Source organism: Entelurus aequoreus, linkage group LG08, assembly GCF_033978785.1.
Source record: "Entelurus aequoreus isolate RoL-2023_Sb linkage group LG08, RoL_Eaeq_v1.1, whole genome shotgun sequence".
Lineage (NCBI taxonomy): Eukaryota > Metazoa > Chordata > Actinopteri > Syngnathiformes > Syngnathidae > Entelurus > Entelurus aequoreus.
The window spans coordinates 27,704,769-27,722,668 of record NC_084738.1 but is presented as its reverse complement, the minus strand read 5'-3'; the positions used below and the strand labels follow the sequence as shown (position 1 = coordinate 27,722,668).

General features: G+C 39.5%; 2 protein-coding genes across 5 annotated transcripts in view; one reads left to right on the top strand and one right to left on the bottom strand.

The window, feature by feature from the left end:
• Nucleotides 1–266: 266 nt before the first annotated feature.
• zdhhc16b (zinc finger DHHC-type palmitoyltransferase 16b) lies at nt 267–14,233 on the top strand. 3 transcript variants are annotated; one of them, XM_062056145.1, is made up of 10 exons: nt 267–504; nt 2,071–2,387; nt 6,806–7,000; nt 7,155–7,243; nt 9,200–9,228; nt 9,311–9,444; nt 11,231–11,316; nt 11,395–11,518; nt 11,580–11,650; nt 13,521–14,233. In XM_062056145.1, exons 2-10 carry the CDS (start codon nt 2,109–2,111, stop codon nt 13,621–13,623), a joined length of 1,110 nt encoding a protein of 369 aa, XP_061912129.1. In that variant the 5' UTR covers nt 267–504; nt 2,071–2,108; the 3' UTR covers nt 13,624–14,233. The 3 variants fall into 3 exon arrangements, with proteins under 3 accessions (XP_061912129.1, XP_061912128.1, XP_061912127.1); XM_062056144.1 differs by having other exon boundaries at nt 268–504; nt 2,075–2,387; nt 13,521–14,232; XM_062056143.1 differs by lacking the exon at nt 267–504 and having other exon boundaries at nt 2,058–2,378; nt 13,521–14,230.
• Nucleotides 14,088–17,900, bottom strand: part of mms19 (MMS19 homolog, cytosolic iron-sulfur assembly component) — a 27,079-nt gene continuing 23,266 nt past the window's right edge. For both annotated transcript variants that reach the window (XM_062056141.1, XM_062056142.1), the window contains exons 30-31: nt 17,434–17,534; nt 14,088–15,723 (exon numbers count right to left, since the gene is read on the bottom strand). In XM_062056141.1, coding sequence (XP_061912125.1) covers nt 15,693–15,723; nt 17,434–17,534 — 132 coding nt within the window. In that variant the 3' untranslated portion in view covers nt 14,088–15,692. The remainder of the gene's footprint in view (nt 15,724–17,433; nt 17,535–17,900) is intronic.

Below are 17,900 nucleotides of genomic sequence, written 5' to 3'. Positions count from 1 at the left end.
GTTATGAACAACACCGGATACTTCTAACAAGCTTGTCATTATTTGGTCAATGAAAATGTATTTTATTGACGGACCACGACTGTTTGTTTTTGTTTGTATTCAAACCCAGCTCAAACATTTACTTGAACTAACTGAATAAAACTACATATCCCAAAATGCATTGCGCTCATCACACACTATGAACGAACATCGAAAAAGAAGATGCGTCACTTCGTTGCATTTTTTTGTTGTTGCTTGTAATTAAACACAAACATAACAAAAATCACAACCAAGATATGTATATTTATTTAGAATCAGATTCAATAAAAAAACAAAAAGGTACGCGATTGTTCAAACGACTAGCTCAATACCAAACTGATATTGAGTGGAGCGTGTGCTTAGCACACGATCTTTGCAGCACTAGCGGTCTTTCTTACTGATGTAAGAATTTGGAGCTCCCCTGGGATTCTATGGAACATGACGTGACTGTGGGGCTGTCACTTTGTCCACTTTTCACTTGACCAGGTACTGTTAAGTCAACATTTACGTGTGTCTGCAGCGGACCAGCGTGTGCATTAACCCGCGGTGTAGACGCTTTGTATGGCGGCAGCTAGCATTTAGCTAACATATTCTTCATACAGGAATGGATCCGCTTTATTGATTACATTGGTGCGTTCAGTCGTTGTAGATGACGTTTTGATTTAAATTACTTTGCTTAAAACCAGATACATGTATCAAATTATCACAATAGATAGAAGGGTATTGTGTTCCAAATCGTGTTTCTCCACACACTATCACTTAGTATGTACAGTACAGTGTACTTACTATGTACACTTGTTCCTAAGGGCGCGAATTTTGACAGTGTTTTGCTCTTGCTTTGCTTAATGGCTTCATTAGTGCTGCTAAATGTAGTTCCTCTGGATTAGCGCTAATAATAACAATATCACTAATACTTGGTTTAGTATATGCAGGTCACGACATGTAAATGAAGTATTGTTGGAGGTTTTGTGAAGTTTTTTAGAATGCTTTATGGATACATGCCGTATATTACGAATTAGAATGCATCAAAAAAGAAAGCCGTGTTCTTATCTAAGATAGGGATTGTGGATGATCGGCAAAATTCCAAAAAAAGTGAATTTCCCCTTTAAGTCTGTAAAACATCAATACAGTGTTTGTTTTCCAATTGTTGTTGAAAGTCCGTGCTTTTTGAGGTTAAGGTTACGAGGAGCACTTAAAACATTGATATCAAATTCCTAAACTCACAAGCTGATTCAATGCTATAGAAAAAAACAAGCCTAAAAAAAAATGCAACTTTTAGAAAAAGCATCTGCAAATTTAGGTATTTTAGGCTGCAACAATGACCAAAAAGCCTGCGAAATTTTGGGGGGACTTATTATTACAAACATCTTTAATGTAACATTTTTACATAGTACAGTATGATTAATGATCAAGCAGAACTGAGTGGGGCGTATTTACATAACCCTCCAGGAGATGGCTTCACTAGTCAGAACACTTGAACTGCAGCCAATAACTTGATTGGTCAGTTTTACTAAACTGCCTGAATTATCTTTTGTCACTAGTGATTAGATTTGTTCTTATCTAGTTTCTTGGTGAAAATAAGCATTTGAACTTGTGTACAAATGACAATAATGACACTTGTAAGGATTCATTAAATAATAAATGTCAAACCAGCAGGGTACAACCGGAGTACTTTCACTTGTCTCAGATAATTAGTGGCGTTCCTTAGAAGAACACACACGTCTTGTCAATGTAATCAATACCCACTCTTCTTATAATTCATTCCCTTTCAAGTCCCTCTTATTAGGTTACCACTTGGCATTTGTATACGAGGTTTGGCCATTCTAAATTATTAAGTTTTCTTATTTGACTGACAGGTGGCAGGTAGCTAGATTGCTGTCCAAATTCTAGAAGAAGCCTGCTGTGTCAGTCCTCGCCGTGCGTGGACGTCTGAAGACTCCACAATGGAAACTGTGCTTGTCGCCCGGTTTCGCTACGATGAGCTGCTTTTTTACGCCGCCTGTGTTTCTAACTGTTGGTGTGTGTGTCTGTGTGTTTGTGTGTTTGTGCAAGGCAGGGTGTGTAGGCGAGGAAGAGGTGGTGGTGGTGGTATGCGTGTGGGCAGCAGCTGGAGGTGGCAGCTCTCCCGGGCCATGAGACTAGCGCTGCGTTGGTGCCGATTGTGCCCTCCAAAGAGAAGCGGAGGAGTCGTCAGAAGCCCACCAAGGCCCGGCGGTGGGGTTGTGGAGCTGTGGAGATACAGCAAGCTGCTGCTCAAATCGCTGTACTTCAACAGCCTCAGCAACTCAGACACTTTACTTGACTGTGTGTTCGAGCCCGTGTACTGGATCGTGGACAATGTGACGCGCTGGTTTGGAGTGGTGAGTACTGTATGTACAGTGCCACACTTTCCAACATTTTTAACTGTCACACAAGTGTGAAAATAAGACATACCGGTAGCTTTTATTGTTGGTATACATATTGTTCTGAGCAGCCAGACCTTGGACCTGTGTAATGCAGATATTATCGGCCGATAAATGCTTTGAAATGTAATATCGGAAATTATCGGTATCGTTTTTTTTATTATCGGTATCGTTTTTTAATTTATTTTATTTTTTATTTTTTATTAAATCAACATAAAAAACACAAGATACACTTACAATTAGTGCACCAACCCAAAAAACCTCCCTCCCCCATTTACACTCATTCACACTCATTCGCACAAAAGGGTTGTTTCTTTCTGTTATTAATATTCTGGTTCCTACATTATATATCAATATATATCAATACAGTCTGGAAGGGATACAGTCCGTAAGCACACATGATTGTGCGTGGTGCTGGTCCACTAATAGTACTAACCTTTTAACAGTTAATTTTACTCATTTTCATTAATTACTAGTTTCTATGTAACTGTTTTTATATTGTTTTACTTTCTTTTTTATTCAAGAAAATGTTTTTATTTATTTATCTTATTTTATTATTTTTTTAAAAAGGACCTTATCTTCACCATACCTGGTTGTCCAAATTAGGCATAATAATGTGTTAATTCCACGACTGTACTGTATATATCGGTATCGGTTGGTATCAGTAATTAAGAGTTGGACAATATCGGAATATCGGATATCGGCAAAAAGCCATTATCGGACACCTCTAATCCTCACAGATGCAATTTCTAGTTCTGTGGTCAGAATGTTATGTTTCCTTCTTGTCATCGCCCTTCTAAAATGTGGTTCCATCAAAAAAAGGCTAAAGATAGATGGAGTGGAGTATTTATTGCTGACTGAGCTAAAATCTTTGGCTTTCTTGGATAATTATTTTCATCAATATTAACATATTTTTTCCAAATAGGGATTTTCAAATAATTGTTCTGGTGGCCACATTCTCCCTTCACCATTTGTCCGAAATGGCCGCGGACCGGCACGCGCGCGCCGGCGAACTCTTTCCGTTTTTATTAAAGTCAATTTGTCAGTTTCCACCGCCAGCAGGACGTCACCTCAGCATCAACGGTTGGAATTGGGGGTTAAATCACCTAAATGATTCCCGGGCGCGGCCACCGCTGCTGCCCACTGCTCCCCTCACCTCCCAGGGGGTGATCAAGGGTGATGGGTCAAATGCAGAGAATAATTTCGCCACACCTAGTGTGTGTGAAACAATCATTGGCACTTTAACTTTAACTTTAACCTTAACTGCCGTTGCCGTTCCGCATTCCAGCACTAAATATACGCAGAGCTTCTATTTTTGACGGACGCCACAACAAATCTGTTCAATTGAAGTAAAATCTGCTAGTGTTGGAATAAAGTATCCGGTTTACTTTTAAAAAATAAAATACTGCGTCTTCAAGGCACATTGTATTTTACACTTTGAAAGGTAAAATATGTTCATTTGGCGACGGACATTAAGTCAAATTGTCAAAGGTTTTCAGACTTAATTTCATCTTGTTGACACAAATTGATGAGGACACGCTGATTCTGGAGGTCCAAAATTAAAGAATAATGTGCAGGCATATCCCGGTCAACTAAATGTGGATATAAGGGCATGCATCAAATATCAGCTGATACGGAGACTGGGAAAGCAGAGTACTGGTTATGTAATACGATCGCCAGGGATGAAGTGCTGTTTTTGCAAAAAATAAAGTGGTTTATCAAGGCAGGAACAAATTTATTAGCTTCCGCTTCTCCGGAAGGACAGAATAAACGTTTGTATTACTAATTCCCTTACCACATGATTATGCGCGTATTTGCGAGATCTCGTAAAAGTCTGCGCTATTTCGCTGCACGACGGAGCAGAAACAGAATGCAGTGAAGCCGGTTCAGGGCCATTTCGGATTCAGTGGAAATCCGGGGTTATTTTGTATAGGGATGCGCCGATCAATCTGCCACTGATCACTATTGGACGTTTTTCGTAAAAAATTATTGTGATCGCCATTGCCGATTAATACATTTCAATGCCAATCACAAACGATGATCTCCTCAGGCTCCATCTATTCATCTATCTTATTCCGCTTATCCGAGGTCGGGTCGCGGGGGCAGCAGCCTAAGCAGAGAAGCCCAGACTTTCCTCTCCCCAGCCACTTTGTCCAGCTCTCCCCGGGGGATCCGCAGGCGTTCCCAGGTCAACCGGGAGACATAGTCTTCCCAACGTGTCCTTAAGGCTAATATATATATACTGTATATATATATATATAGACATATATATATATATATATATATATATATATATATATTAAGTCCTACAGCTGACAAGCAATCAGCTAATTTTGTATTTCCCTACACAATGCAGAGCTATTCCATTACGGAAAATAAACTGCATCTCATAATATCTTATGTATCATTATCAAGTATTAAGACGAGGCTGAACATTATACACATATTGAGAGCAGGGTTAAGACGCACCTTTTTGATGTGGTTTTTACCTAATATTTATTAATTTTATTAAAGTTATTTATATTTTACTTTTGATCTTATTAGTTCTATTTATTTATTATGTATTTACTGTATATTTCTTTTTTTTATAAGGGACAAGCGGTAGAAAATGGATGGATGGATCTTCATATGTTTTACTTGTATTTGATCCTATATTCCTACTCATGTTTCTTACTGTTTTCCTTTTCAGCGTTCCTCAGAGGGTAGCTATCTGCATCAGGGGTTATCAGCCATGGCTCTGGGGGCGCTTTGTGTCAGCGTCCTGGTGACCGTGGTCTGAGCCCCCCTGGTGCAGATGACTCCTGTGATAGTGTTTCTTCATCTGGCTCCTCTGTACTCACACACAAACAAATTAATGTATGTCTGTGTGTGTGTGTGTGTGTGTGTGTGTGTGTGTGTGTGTGTGTGTGTGTGTGTGTGTGTGTGTGTGTGTGTGTGTGTGTGTGTGTGTGTGAATGGGGGATATGGGTCATCTGGGTATTTTTTTTAAGTCTGTAAAACACTTGGTGTTACATTTATTCTTTCATTTAAAGTTTGATTAATTGATAAATAGGTGGTGTGTACCAAGGTGTGTATCAGTATAGGATCTATACTAGAGTAATTAGATTGATATTCTTGTTAAAATATTGTGCTGATATTGTAACTGTGAATAGCACTCACAATAAATCCATTGAAAAGTTTACAGTTAATACATGTGATCGGTATTGGTATTGACTGATCAGCAGTTGAATAGCCCAAATGATGAAAAAGAGAGGACCTAAAATGAAACCTTGGGGAACAACACTAGTATAACTAAAGAAGTAAATAAATGACTACTGACTGCATCTGAAGTAAACAAGCTTCGGCAACACCTTAGTTCCATAAATCACATTATAACTGATAAAAAGGAAAGGACTTAAAGGGGTGATTTGAGGTACGCCTCAGTAACAAGTTTGGACTGCAGTTTTCTAGATAGGCTAAAATGTCAGTGCAATGATATGCCAAGGACTATATTTCCATGCACTAAATTAGTCTGATTTCTCAAATGGGGTTATGATTCAGTTTCAAAGAAGCATCCTACACGCCATGGAAACACCTTAATCTGATCATGTTTGGCTTTTGAGAAACAGAACTAACACCTAGACTATGCGATTGGAAACCAGATTTCTCGAGTGGTTATTTCTCGAGTGGTTGTGGGCTGCCGGAATGGACCCTTCATGTTGCGCATGCGCCAGTCTCAACGCACGTAATATAACCCAGAAGCAGATACTACTCAATAAAAACATAGTCAACAATTACAATGAAGAGGAGACTTTTTATTTGCTTGAGGAATCAAAATTACGTTACACTTTAAAGTGCATCAATGAGGGGGGAAAAAGAAGCGGATATTTAAGATTGTAGCTAAGGAAATAAAGAATGTCGGCTTTATTTGGACTCCCGAACAAAATATGAATGAGATGAAAAAGAACGACGCAGGTGCTGTATATCAGTGGTCCCCAACCACCAGTATATATATATATATATATTTTAAATTAAATCAACATAAAAACACAGTACATACATTATATATCAATATATATCAATACAGCCTGCAGGGATACAGTCCGTAAGCACACATGATTGTATTTCTTTATGAGAAGAAAGCGTACACAAACCTCTTTACGCTGCATTTGTGCAAATGCAAAGAGCCAAACTTTTGAGAAATCAGACTAATTTAGTGCATGGAAATGTATTTACAGTGGTCCAAGTTCCTCTATACAACAGGAGCACTCTCGTGTTTTTAGAAATGTTCTGCAAACTTGTTTTGAACTGAACTCAGGCGCCGGTATGGTGTCATTCCCCAAGCTCTGGGCAGCTAGTTGAATATCTCTGCTTTTAAAGGTTTTACTTACTTTTTTCTCTCTAAGGTGTTTGTCTCTCTGGTCATCCTGCTGACGACCTCGGTTGTGGTCATCGTCTATCTGTTTGTCCTACCCACAATCCTCAGCACCTATATCTTGCCTTGGGTCATCTGGCACCTCTGCTGTGGCCACTGGCTTCTCATCATGGTGGTCTTCCATTACTACAAAGCCACCAGAACCTCCCCAGGACACCCACCCAAGGTACTCTGATGGTGCTCCTAATTCACAAGAACGTTTTGCAAGATTAATTAGTATGAAATTAATGTCAAATACATGCAAACTCAAATCCACCCTCCCTTGCTGCATTTGCTAACGTCCCACCACTTCTTCTCTTGTTTTTGTTTACCTATTTTAGGACAATTTCCATATTCCCTCTGTGTCTCTTTGTAAGAAATGTATCATTCCGAAACCAGCCAGGACGCACCACTGCAGCATCTGCAACACGTAAGTTTCATAATCATAGCAACATGTCCGGTGGGTGATGCATCCTCTGTGCTTTTACCTCAAGTTACAAGCTTAATCGGTTATGTGACGGAGCTCTTAAGTCAAAATCCACGTCTCTCATTGTACAGAATTTAAATAATTTTAATTGGTGCTTAACACCCCAAAACAGCACAATTTTATCATGTAACATGCCTTTTAATAAGAAAAACTAACTGTTACGTTACAAATATTGTATAAAACAGCAGAATGTACGACTAACAACTACAGTAGTTTTATGAAGTAATAATGTACATTTACCTTGGTGAGGGGACTTCCAAGGTTATCTCCTTCGAGCTGCTTCTCCGTCAAACATCATGAGCAGTTCTTCCATATTTTCATGGATAAATGTGATATTATTTTAACATTCTTGAATGGCATTAAGACTCATTCTGCTTCAGTATGGTGCAGACTAGCAGTGATACATTTGAATTGTTTCACCAAGTTGGCGACTCGGATGAAACGGTCATGTTTTCGATTATTTATTTCTTTAATTAAATGAATATGATCCACTTCACACTCACTTTCTTCCTTCCCATGGTTGGAAAAACAAAGTTATGTCAGTCTCTAGCTATAAGCTAATGTTAGCGAGTAAAGCCAGATGTTTTGGTCGGATCTTTGGGGTTCACTGTGACATTTGCTATGCCAACTAATGGCGGGGATGCTTGTAAGTCAAATTTTTGCTTGGAACTTAAAGCATAAGACCGTTCTTATCTCAAGACACTATTCAATCGAGGTACCACTGTAGAGTAGGAACTTAATTAGTTCTTGAACAGGGTTCGTAAATAGAAAAGTTTGTATATTGAAGAAAATTTCTCCATAAGAAACAATGTAAACATGAATAATCAATCAAACAATCAATGTTTATTTATATAGCCCTAAATTACAAGTGTCTCAAAGGGCTGCACAAGCCACAACGACATCCTCTGTACAGAGCCCACATAAGGGCAAGGAAAAACTCACCCCTGTGGGACGTCGATGTGAATGACTAATAATGGGATCCAACCTCGAGAAAAGTCCATATTTTAGTGAAGGTTGGTACACTTTGAACACAATATAAAGTGCTATACAGTATTGTATATCAAACAAACATAACAAGGGGGTAATAGAGCAACTATCTCTTTATCAACAAGCCAAAACAACAACAAGGACAAGCTCAACTGTCCTGTATGCAGCTGCTCTGCCAACACGCGCGCACACAGAAGTCCCTTTGGTGCCCTCAAATATGATCTGAAATCACAACAATCCTTCACATTCACACTTTAACAGCCATATTGTTACAGTGGTGAAGATTTTAAAAAGTAAAATCCAGTAGACTTTGTCATCAGTGAATGACTGAAGCGAGTGTATGTGCTGAAAGAGACGCTGATGGGCAGGTGATCCTTTATTGGTTTATCTTGCTCGTGTCTTCTCCTCCACGATGATATAAGTCCGCTTTGGCATATTTTTCCAGAAAAGTTTGGGCTCATCACCATTAAAAACTTGCCCAAGGTTGGTCCAAAGCCTGTTTTGTCGATTCTTCCATATTACTTGCTAGCGCCATTGATGTACTCCTCGCAAAAAAATATTTGAACTCTACAGCGAGTCTCTTCTTTTGGGGACTCATATTGAGTTAGCAAAATGAACAAAACTTGTCAAAAGATGAAAAAACACTGACAAGGCACACGCACTGGAGCACTGAGAAGTGAGCGCAGCAATTGACGTCTGAAAGGCTACACCAAAATGGCTGCAGGCGGGTCACAAAATTAATAAATAAAGGGTTTGTTCACAAAGACACGGTTCGCATTCTCAGACATATTTGGCTCAATCTAATGGTCCGCAAATCAAAAAGTTCTAAAAAAAAAAAGAGGGGTTCGTAAATAGAGGTTCCGCTGTAGTTCCTATTGTCTATTGATGTCAGCAATGCCTTTTACATTACAGGTGTGTTCTGAAGATGGACCACCACTGCCGTATCCTTGTAACAAGCAGTACATGCAGCATTTCTACCTGTTTTTCTACCTCCCTTTTGTTGAACTGAACATGTGCCTCCAGCTTGGCTTAACAACTGCGTGGGCCATTACAACCATCGCTACTTCTTCTCCTTCTGCGTCTACATGACCCTGGGCTGCATCTACTGCAGCATCAGCAGCAAAGACATGTTCCTGGAGGCGTACAGTGCTGTCGAGGTGAGGCCCACGCTGGCCTTGTTTTAAGGGAGGACCTTTGATTGGCACAAAAGACAAAGTAAAGGATAGATCGATCATCGACCGATACGTTTTTTTTTAGGGCCATTGCGGGTTATTAGTAGTTAAGGAGGCTGCTATTTGGAGATGATATTCTTAAACATGAATAGTGTGTCAGTAAACAGCTGGACAAGACTTTAAAGGAAAACTGCACTTTTTGGGGGATTTTGCCTGTCGTTCACAAGCATTTTGAAAGACATGACGAAAGAGGTATTTTTTTCATGCATTTTAAATATTAAATAAAGTTTGCTTACAATGGAGCCTCTGAGAGCTGCGCAATTCCTGCTCAGTGGTCTAGTGGTTAGTGTCCGCTCTGTGATCGGTAGGTCGTGAGTTCAAACCCCGGCCGAGTCATACCAAAGACTATAAAAATGGGACCCATTACCTCCCTGCTTGGCACTCATCATCAAGAGTTGGAATTGGGGCTTAAATCACCAAAAAATATTCCCGGGCGCGGCCACCGCTGCTGCTCACTGCTCCCCTCACCTCCCAGGGGGTGATCAAGGGTGATGGGTCAAATGCAGAGAATAATTTCGCCACACCTAGTGTGTGTGTGTGTGACAATCATGGGTACTTTTAACTTTTTAATTCTGCCTACAAAGCCCTTACAAAAATCCTAAACCCTCCATTAAGGTTTTATATATATAAGTATATATGTAATGTGGTAAGGGGCTCATTTATAACAATTAATATTGACGTATTTTGATCATTTTAAGCATACACAACGTATTAATTTAAAAAACGCACCACATTTGCTCTTTTTTTTTACCTTCGTCACTGATTTGTGTTTACTGCAGACTTTATGAGAGCCAACAAATATAATAAAAACATCACTTACTGTACAAGGTCTGCGGTCATTAGGATGCAGACTGCGAGGATGTTCATATATTCCCATTTAGATGAAGAATGACTCATAATCCTCACGAAGAAACTGGGTGCGGGGGACCAAGTGTCTGTTTGTGTTGTTCTTGCCAGTTTTGGGTCCTAAATGACTGTCAAAGTGTACCAACTTGTTGGAATACCTACTCACAGACTTCTTTTGTCCAGGTGTGAAGCATGATTTATGATCTACAATAAACTTAGAGGGAGAGAGGAAGCAGCAAACCACTCGATGATGTAAACATAGGGACAAAAAACAGTTAGCGCTTATAATATCACTGATACTTGGTTAATATTTAAGTCACGAAATGTAAAAGGGAGTATTGCTGGTGCTTTTTGGATGGTTATTCATCAGATTTTATGGGCAAAATAGAGGGATTCCCATTGGCTCCACTGTAAGCGATCTTTTATTTACAAGTTAAAATGTTTTTTTTTTATCCATTTGTCATCATGTCTTTCATAATGATAGTGAACGATAGGCAGAATTCCCAAAAAAGTGCAGTTCCCCTTTAATCTATTTATTTTTGATGAAACGTCGGACCAGTAGCTACACAATGTTTAATGTGGCACAAATGTTGTGGTTAATTCAGCAGCAAACAACATCAGGGTGTGTGCCTAATGCTGCAGGTCAGAGGAGTGTCAACATTTGCTTTTCAAAATATGGGAAATCTGGGGAGGAAAAAAAGGCAACTTTTCTCAACCGTCTACTTTACTATCGGCACCGATATTCTGTCGATCTGTAGTGTTTTTTTGATGCTGTTCTTCTATTTTAGGTATAATTTGGTCCTCAATAATAACAATGACCAACGTATTGGTGCCACATTAGTGAAGCGTATTTTGTGTTGTTTAGAGTTACTATCAGACAGCCCCCCCGCAGTTCACGTCCACAGAGACGACTGCCCACAAGAGCGTCATCTTTCTCTGGGTGCTGACCAGGTGAGCAGCACCTCCTGGCTCATACTTGATATCCGTCTTGCGAATCACACCGTCTGACTTTGCATACTTCTCATGCAGCTCTGTGGCGGTGGCCCTGGGAGGGCTGACCCTGTGGCAAGCCGCGCTCATCACCCGAGGGGAGACCAGCGTGGAGCGCCACATCAACCGCAAGGAGACCAAAAGACTGAAGGAGCTGGGCAAGGTAGAGAAACTGATGCATCAAGTCAGAACTGGACCATGGAGCATTCATGTTTGGCTTTCAGGTGTTCAGAAATCCTTACCATCATGGAAAGATGGAGAATTGGAAGATTCTGTTTGGTGTGGAGAAAACCAGGTGGGTTGAATGTACCTTTTTGTCAATTTCATTTAACGGAAGACATTTGTTGCATATTGGGGGCTCATTCTAAGCTTGTACAGTCCCACAACTCCAATTATTTCCTCATTATTATATAGTCGTCACTTGCCACATCACACTTTAAGATTTTTCTATTTTTTCAAGCATCTTCCGCAGTATTTTTGCCCTAAATAAAGAATTAAAGCAAAGAAATAGGTAAATAAACTCAATATTAATATTGCAGTATTATAGGCCACTAGAGACCAAACAATCAGTGTGCTGTTCAGTATCGTGACCACTGATCGGCTCAGCCTCAGACAGCTTTACTATATTGGATTAAATGAGTATAAAGGTGACAAAAGGGTGTTATTTCATGTCTAGAGGGCTCTCATGAAGTTGAAAAAATTATTTAGAAGGTAGTAAATAGGTTATGAAACAGCACGGTGGTACAGGGGTTAGTGCATGTGCCTCACAATAAGGTCCTGGGTTCGATCCCCAGGCTCGGGGTCTTTCTGTGTGGAGTTTGCATGTTCTCCCTGTGACTGCGTGGGTTCCCTCCGGGTACTCCGGCTTCCTCCCACCTCCAAAGACATGCACCTGGGGATAAGTTGATTGGCAACACTAAATGGGCCCTAGTGTGTGAATGTGAGTGTGAATGTTGTCTGTCTATCTGTGTTGGCCCTGTGATGAGGCGGCGACTTGTCCAGGGTGTACCCCGCCTTCTGCCCGAATGCAGCTGGGATAGGCTCCAGCCATCCCCGCGACCCCGAAAGGGACAAGCGGTAGAAAATGGATGAATGGGTAAATAGGTTAAGCTCCTTGCTCTGAAAATATTATAATATAATAATTGGAGGAAATTCATTTATCGCAGTCATTTCTGGAACCAATTAACAGCGATAACTAGGGATTACTGTACTTTACATATATTGTACTTAAATGGGCACACTTAACACAAAAGATGCACAATACTTAAATAGGTACACCAAATGAAGTACATACATATTCATAACAAAATGTTTGTTAATTTGATATATTTCTTAATTTTGTAAAAGGCTAAAAAGAAAAGTTTTGTACGGTATATATTTACTATGGAGACGGGGATACATGTTTGTGTTATTGTTTAATTCCATTGTGCCTTTTTGGCCCCTCCCCCCATACCTACAATATGTTGACATCCATCAATGCAAAGAGTATACCGTATTTATCCGTTTTTGTAAAAATGTCACACATTTACAAAAAATTTATTAAAAATCTATATATTTCTTGCTGTTTCTTTTTCAGACAAAATGTGGTATCAATACAAAAATGCAGCCTTTACAAAGAAAATATGCATGACGGCCCTTTTTCAAGACTCAATGTATTGAATTAAATTGATAGATTAATAATAAAAGATATAATTCTTTGCAGCTCTACAGTTAATTGATGACTGCTTCATTAATCACCGTTATCTTAAAATTAGCATCATAACTCCGTAGCTTTATGAAACCTTTTTTAAGTTCCACTCTTTGTCATGCTGCATTTCTCAAGTTTGAGTGACAAGAAGAAAAGCTGCGACTCCATTAGGAAGTTGCCTAAATCCCTAGACCCTGAACATATTTTTCCCTCCCCCTAAGGTATTTAATACCGTCTTATATTCGGGTCAGCATGCAAATTCTTTGCTGTTTGCTGCAAAAGTATGCAACTCTTAATAGTTTGCCTAAAATGGGAAGTAACACTTTAAAAAAGGCAGAATTTTTTGATGCAGATCTTAATGGGACTCTATTAGAGGGAGCAAATATGTGTACAGTTTAAATATTATAAAAGTAATTTGACTTCTATGAACAAATAACATACTTTTCCAGAAGCAATCTTCTCGTGATTTGTTTTTCAGCCACTGGTTTACACGCGTTCTCGTACCCTCGAGCCATCTTCCCAAAGGTGACGGCATCATGTGGGACTGCACCTTCACCAGAAGAGACCCTATGGCCATCTGATCCTCTTTACACACTACCACACCAAACACCTCACTATCATATTAATATATAATTTTTAAGGTGTTGCTGGTCAGCATTTTTCTCTTTCTCCACATCTAGAGGTTAATCTCTTGTTCCCTTTATGTTGTATGTTTAAGTTTGCATTATAAAAGGTTCTAGAGTGTATGTTCCATTATCACAACCATGCCCTGGAAGACTTTTTAAGTGTCTTTTTGGACGACCTTTGTGCCTAATAGGTGACTCCGATGGCTGTGCTCCTCAAATATGGCTTATTATTTAAATATCCATTTGTTGTTTTATTAGGAAATGTCTTCAACATCAGCCCATCAACACTGAGAACATTTGCACAAGTGGCACTTTGTAGTGAACAACTGGATGCTGTAAGTCATATCGTAGTTATATTTGTGTTTGTTTGCTTTGGTGGTGATAAGTCCTGGTGCCAAATAAAAGGAAGAGCAAACAAATGTCAATGCCAGAGTAGATTCAATTCTTGCAAGAGGCAGATGCCATAGAAACCTGTAACTGTGAGTGATATCATGCCCAACAATATATGAGCAGTGCTCCGTTAAATCACTGTCCTTTTTAATAAAAACAAATCTTTGATATGACTTTTTTGCACATTTTTTCATAAAAATGTTTTACATATGATTACAAACTCAAGTTTGAAATGTCACACACTGTTCTCAAGATCACCTTAAACCTTCTGCTGAAAGTGTGTGTGATGTTGTCAAGCTTTAATAAAGTGTGTATTATTGTTAAATGAATTACTTGCTGTGCTTTGGGGCGCGTGCCAGGGGTGTCCAAAGTGCAGCCCGCTGCTCATTTTTTAACAGCCAGTGGCACATTCTAAAAATCTTATTAAAAAAAATAGCATACAGGTGAAATGTGACAAGAAAAAGTTGGCTAACACAAAGCTACCATCAAGCAGGCAGTTGTTTTTCTTTAAAACTGTCATTGCTCCAAAATAATGAATCAAAATCTAAATCAATGTTGTTATAAATTACTGACCTATTTAAGGCTTCAATTACTCCACATCAAATATTTCACTTTGAAATATTTTTAGTGTTTGCCATAAAATACACCTAAGGTTTCTATGACAAAAACGGCCTAAAACAAACATTTAAAAAATTATCGACAGAGATTTACGGGTTGAAAGTGAAAACAAATAATGTATGACTTATTTTTAACACACTAGATCCCGAATAATTTTTGTGTTTATTTTTATAAAGTATCATTGTTAAAGTTATCAAATCAATGTTAGGAATTCCATCCATCCATCCATCCATTTTCAACCGCTTGTGCCTCACGGGGTTGCGGGGGGTGCTGGAGCCTATCCCAATTTACCTTTTTCAAGCTCTAATAACTTTGCATCAAATATTCCACTTTGTAATTTTTTGGGGGGGGGGGGGGGGAATATTGCATATTTTGTGTTTTTGTCATAAAAACAAGATTTTCTTTACCAAAAAGGGCATAAAACTAAAACAAAATACAACTTTATATCAACAGATAGATCTGAAGTTGATCTTGAGATTGAAGCGTAAAATAATCACAAAAAAAAACTAATATATGACTTACATTGACTGAGACCCTGCTATAACTTGAGGGGAGCCCAAAATGTTTTAAAAAATCGATATATTGTATTGGTTTTGAAAATTAAAACCTCAAAATGGCGCCCGCATGCTTTGATTTTTCAATGTGCGGGCCTCAGTGGAAAAAGTCTGGACACCCGTGGTATAGACTATTAGACTAAAATAACTTCAAAGTTACATCTTAAAATACTTTAAGGCTCTGGTAAATTGACACAAATGCTAGACTTTGTGGTGTGGTAATAATTAATATACACTTACATTCTTAAGAGGACAACTGCATGTAACAAAAACAAAACTTCAATGGACGCTCCACCAGATTGTCCAGCCTTGATTGTGCGTTTATGAAGACATAAGCGGTCCAGACATTTTCAATAAAGCAAAATAAGGTTGGGACGTGAAGCGAGGAACTGCAAACACTTCAAGGGGTTCCTTCCGGTCTCTTTACTCTTAGAAAGAAGGATTTTTGGGAGGCAATGAAAATCATCTTCCTCCAGGACTTCCAAGTAGAAACCTGTAAGGAAGACAAATTGTTGAGAAGAATACAGAACTGTAATTAGTAGCTCGCAAGAGTAAAACAATTATATTCAAGGGAAGGTTAACTGAGGAATTTTGGAAATATTTACAACTTACACTCTTTACAGGGTGTTTTTCTATAAACTAAAGGACAAACAAGATGACTGATAAATAGATTTAACTGCAATGTGGAATTTGGGTGTGCATGTTCTAATAATTTAGAGATAGGGTGAGAAGCTCTGCCATCCGGAAGGAGCTCAAAGTAAAGCTGCTGCTCCTCCACATGGAGAGGAGCCAGATGAGGTGGTTCGGGCATCTGGTCAGGATGCCACCCGAACGCCTCCCTAGGGAGGTGTTTAGGGCACGTCCGACCGGTAGGAGGCCACGGGGAAGACCCAGGACACGTTGGGAAGACTATGTCTCCCGGCTGGCCTGGGAACGCCTCGGGATCCCCCGGGAAGAGCTGGACGAAGTGGCTGGGGAGAGGGAAGTCTGGGCTTCCCTGCTTAGGCTGCTACCCCCGCGACCCGACCTCGGATGAACGGAAGAAGATGGATGGATGGATGGTAATTCAAATGACTGCCTTGTTTATTCATTATCGTTTACTTTTACAATGTTTCAACAATGTTTCTTCACCATAGTGAGCAACTATAACGCTTGCTGACTGCCTTTGTTGTGGGCCAACAATGGTCAATAAAGAGAGAAGGGGAGTGTTGTTGCAGCTGGAACTAATCAATGTCGTACATCGGTTTCTTTTATCGCAAATGTTGCCCAGAAATCAGAGGAGACAAAGGTGGGTGGTACACCGTCTGAACAATTGGTATACTCACCAAAAAATATTGTAAAAAACTGACCAATTAAAGTCTTTATGGTCTCCACAGCTCCAGGTTGGATTCTTTTGGGAGATGTACATACCCATACCAGGGAGACTTTAGCTTTAGTGCTGGCCTCGTTAGGGATGGGTACATTTCACATTTGAATCTACACAGAGCCAGGAACTGCGAATTGATCAACGGTACCAATGTGCGGTACTTCTGGGTGTGTTCATGTGGTAAAACATGTTAATTGTGTAAAAATAAATATATATAATATTAATAAATAAATAAAAGTTAATTCAACATTAAACACTGAGCTGTGTGGTCTATTTGTAAGCTTGTTTGCTTACACTTCTCTGTCTCATTTGCAAGTACTGTCATCCCTTTTAAAGCACATTTTACCAAAGTTTCTGCCCTAAATTAAGCCTTTTCAAGCATACAAATGGGTAAACAAAATAAAAATATCAATACTACACCACTCGAGGAGACCAAACCAATCAGATCGCGCTGTTCAGTATCGGGGCCACTGATTGGCTCAGCCTCAGAGAGCACTACTATATTGGATTAAAACAGTGTATAGGTGACTAAGTTGTTTTGTTTGTTGTTATTTTGCATTAGTGTCAAAATGATTCCACGATCATGACATTTGAAGTAAAAAGTATCAGTCTGGTTATAGACCATCAGTATCGCCCACCATTCACACTTAGCGGCAAGCTTTGCTGTGTGTGGTGCACTTGAACCCTAAAGTCTGCTTCTTTGGACTAAAGTGTGGGTGCTCTTTCCAGTTTGGACCAATTCAGTTCCATGAATACTTGAATCATTGGGTTGTGTAACCCTGTGTGACACTGTGACGGTTGTAATTGATCATTTGACAAGTGACAGTACAATCTTACCACTCTCCTCGCGCCCGGACCGCCTCTATTCTCACCAGCCTCTTCTTGTCATCCAGAGGTTTGGCTAACGCCCGCAGCACTCGGACCCGAAATGGCAGCACCTACACGTTAAAACCCACCGTTAGAATTTGATGTGCTTGCGGTATCCAAAAAGAATAGTTCTAGTTTGGAGCTTAAAATGGTTTAGGGGCAATGTTCCCTCTAAAGTGCGCACTTCTCACACGTCCTATGTGCACAGCAAATCTATGCTGTGCACAAAATCAAATCCAATCTGAACTCTGAACAAAAAAACAACTATTAGTTCTGTAGGATTTTGCGGTGCAACTATGTGAGTGACAGGTGACAGCAAGCGTCCCGAACAGATAAAATAATGTTCATCAACACTGTTTAATTATTGTAACGCCTGTCAAGACTATTTTAGGTAAGACAGGAATTCCATCAATCACTGAGTAAAACTGTTTATTGTC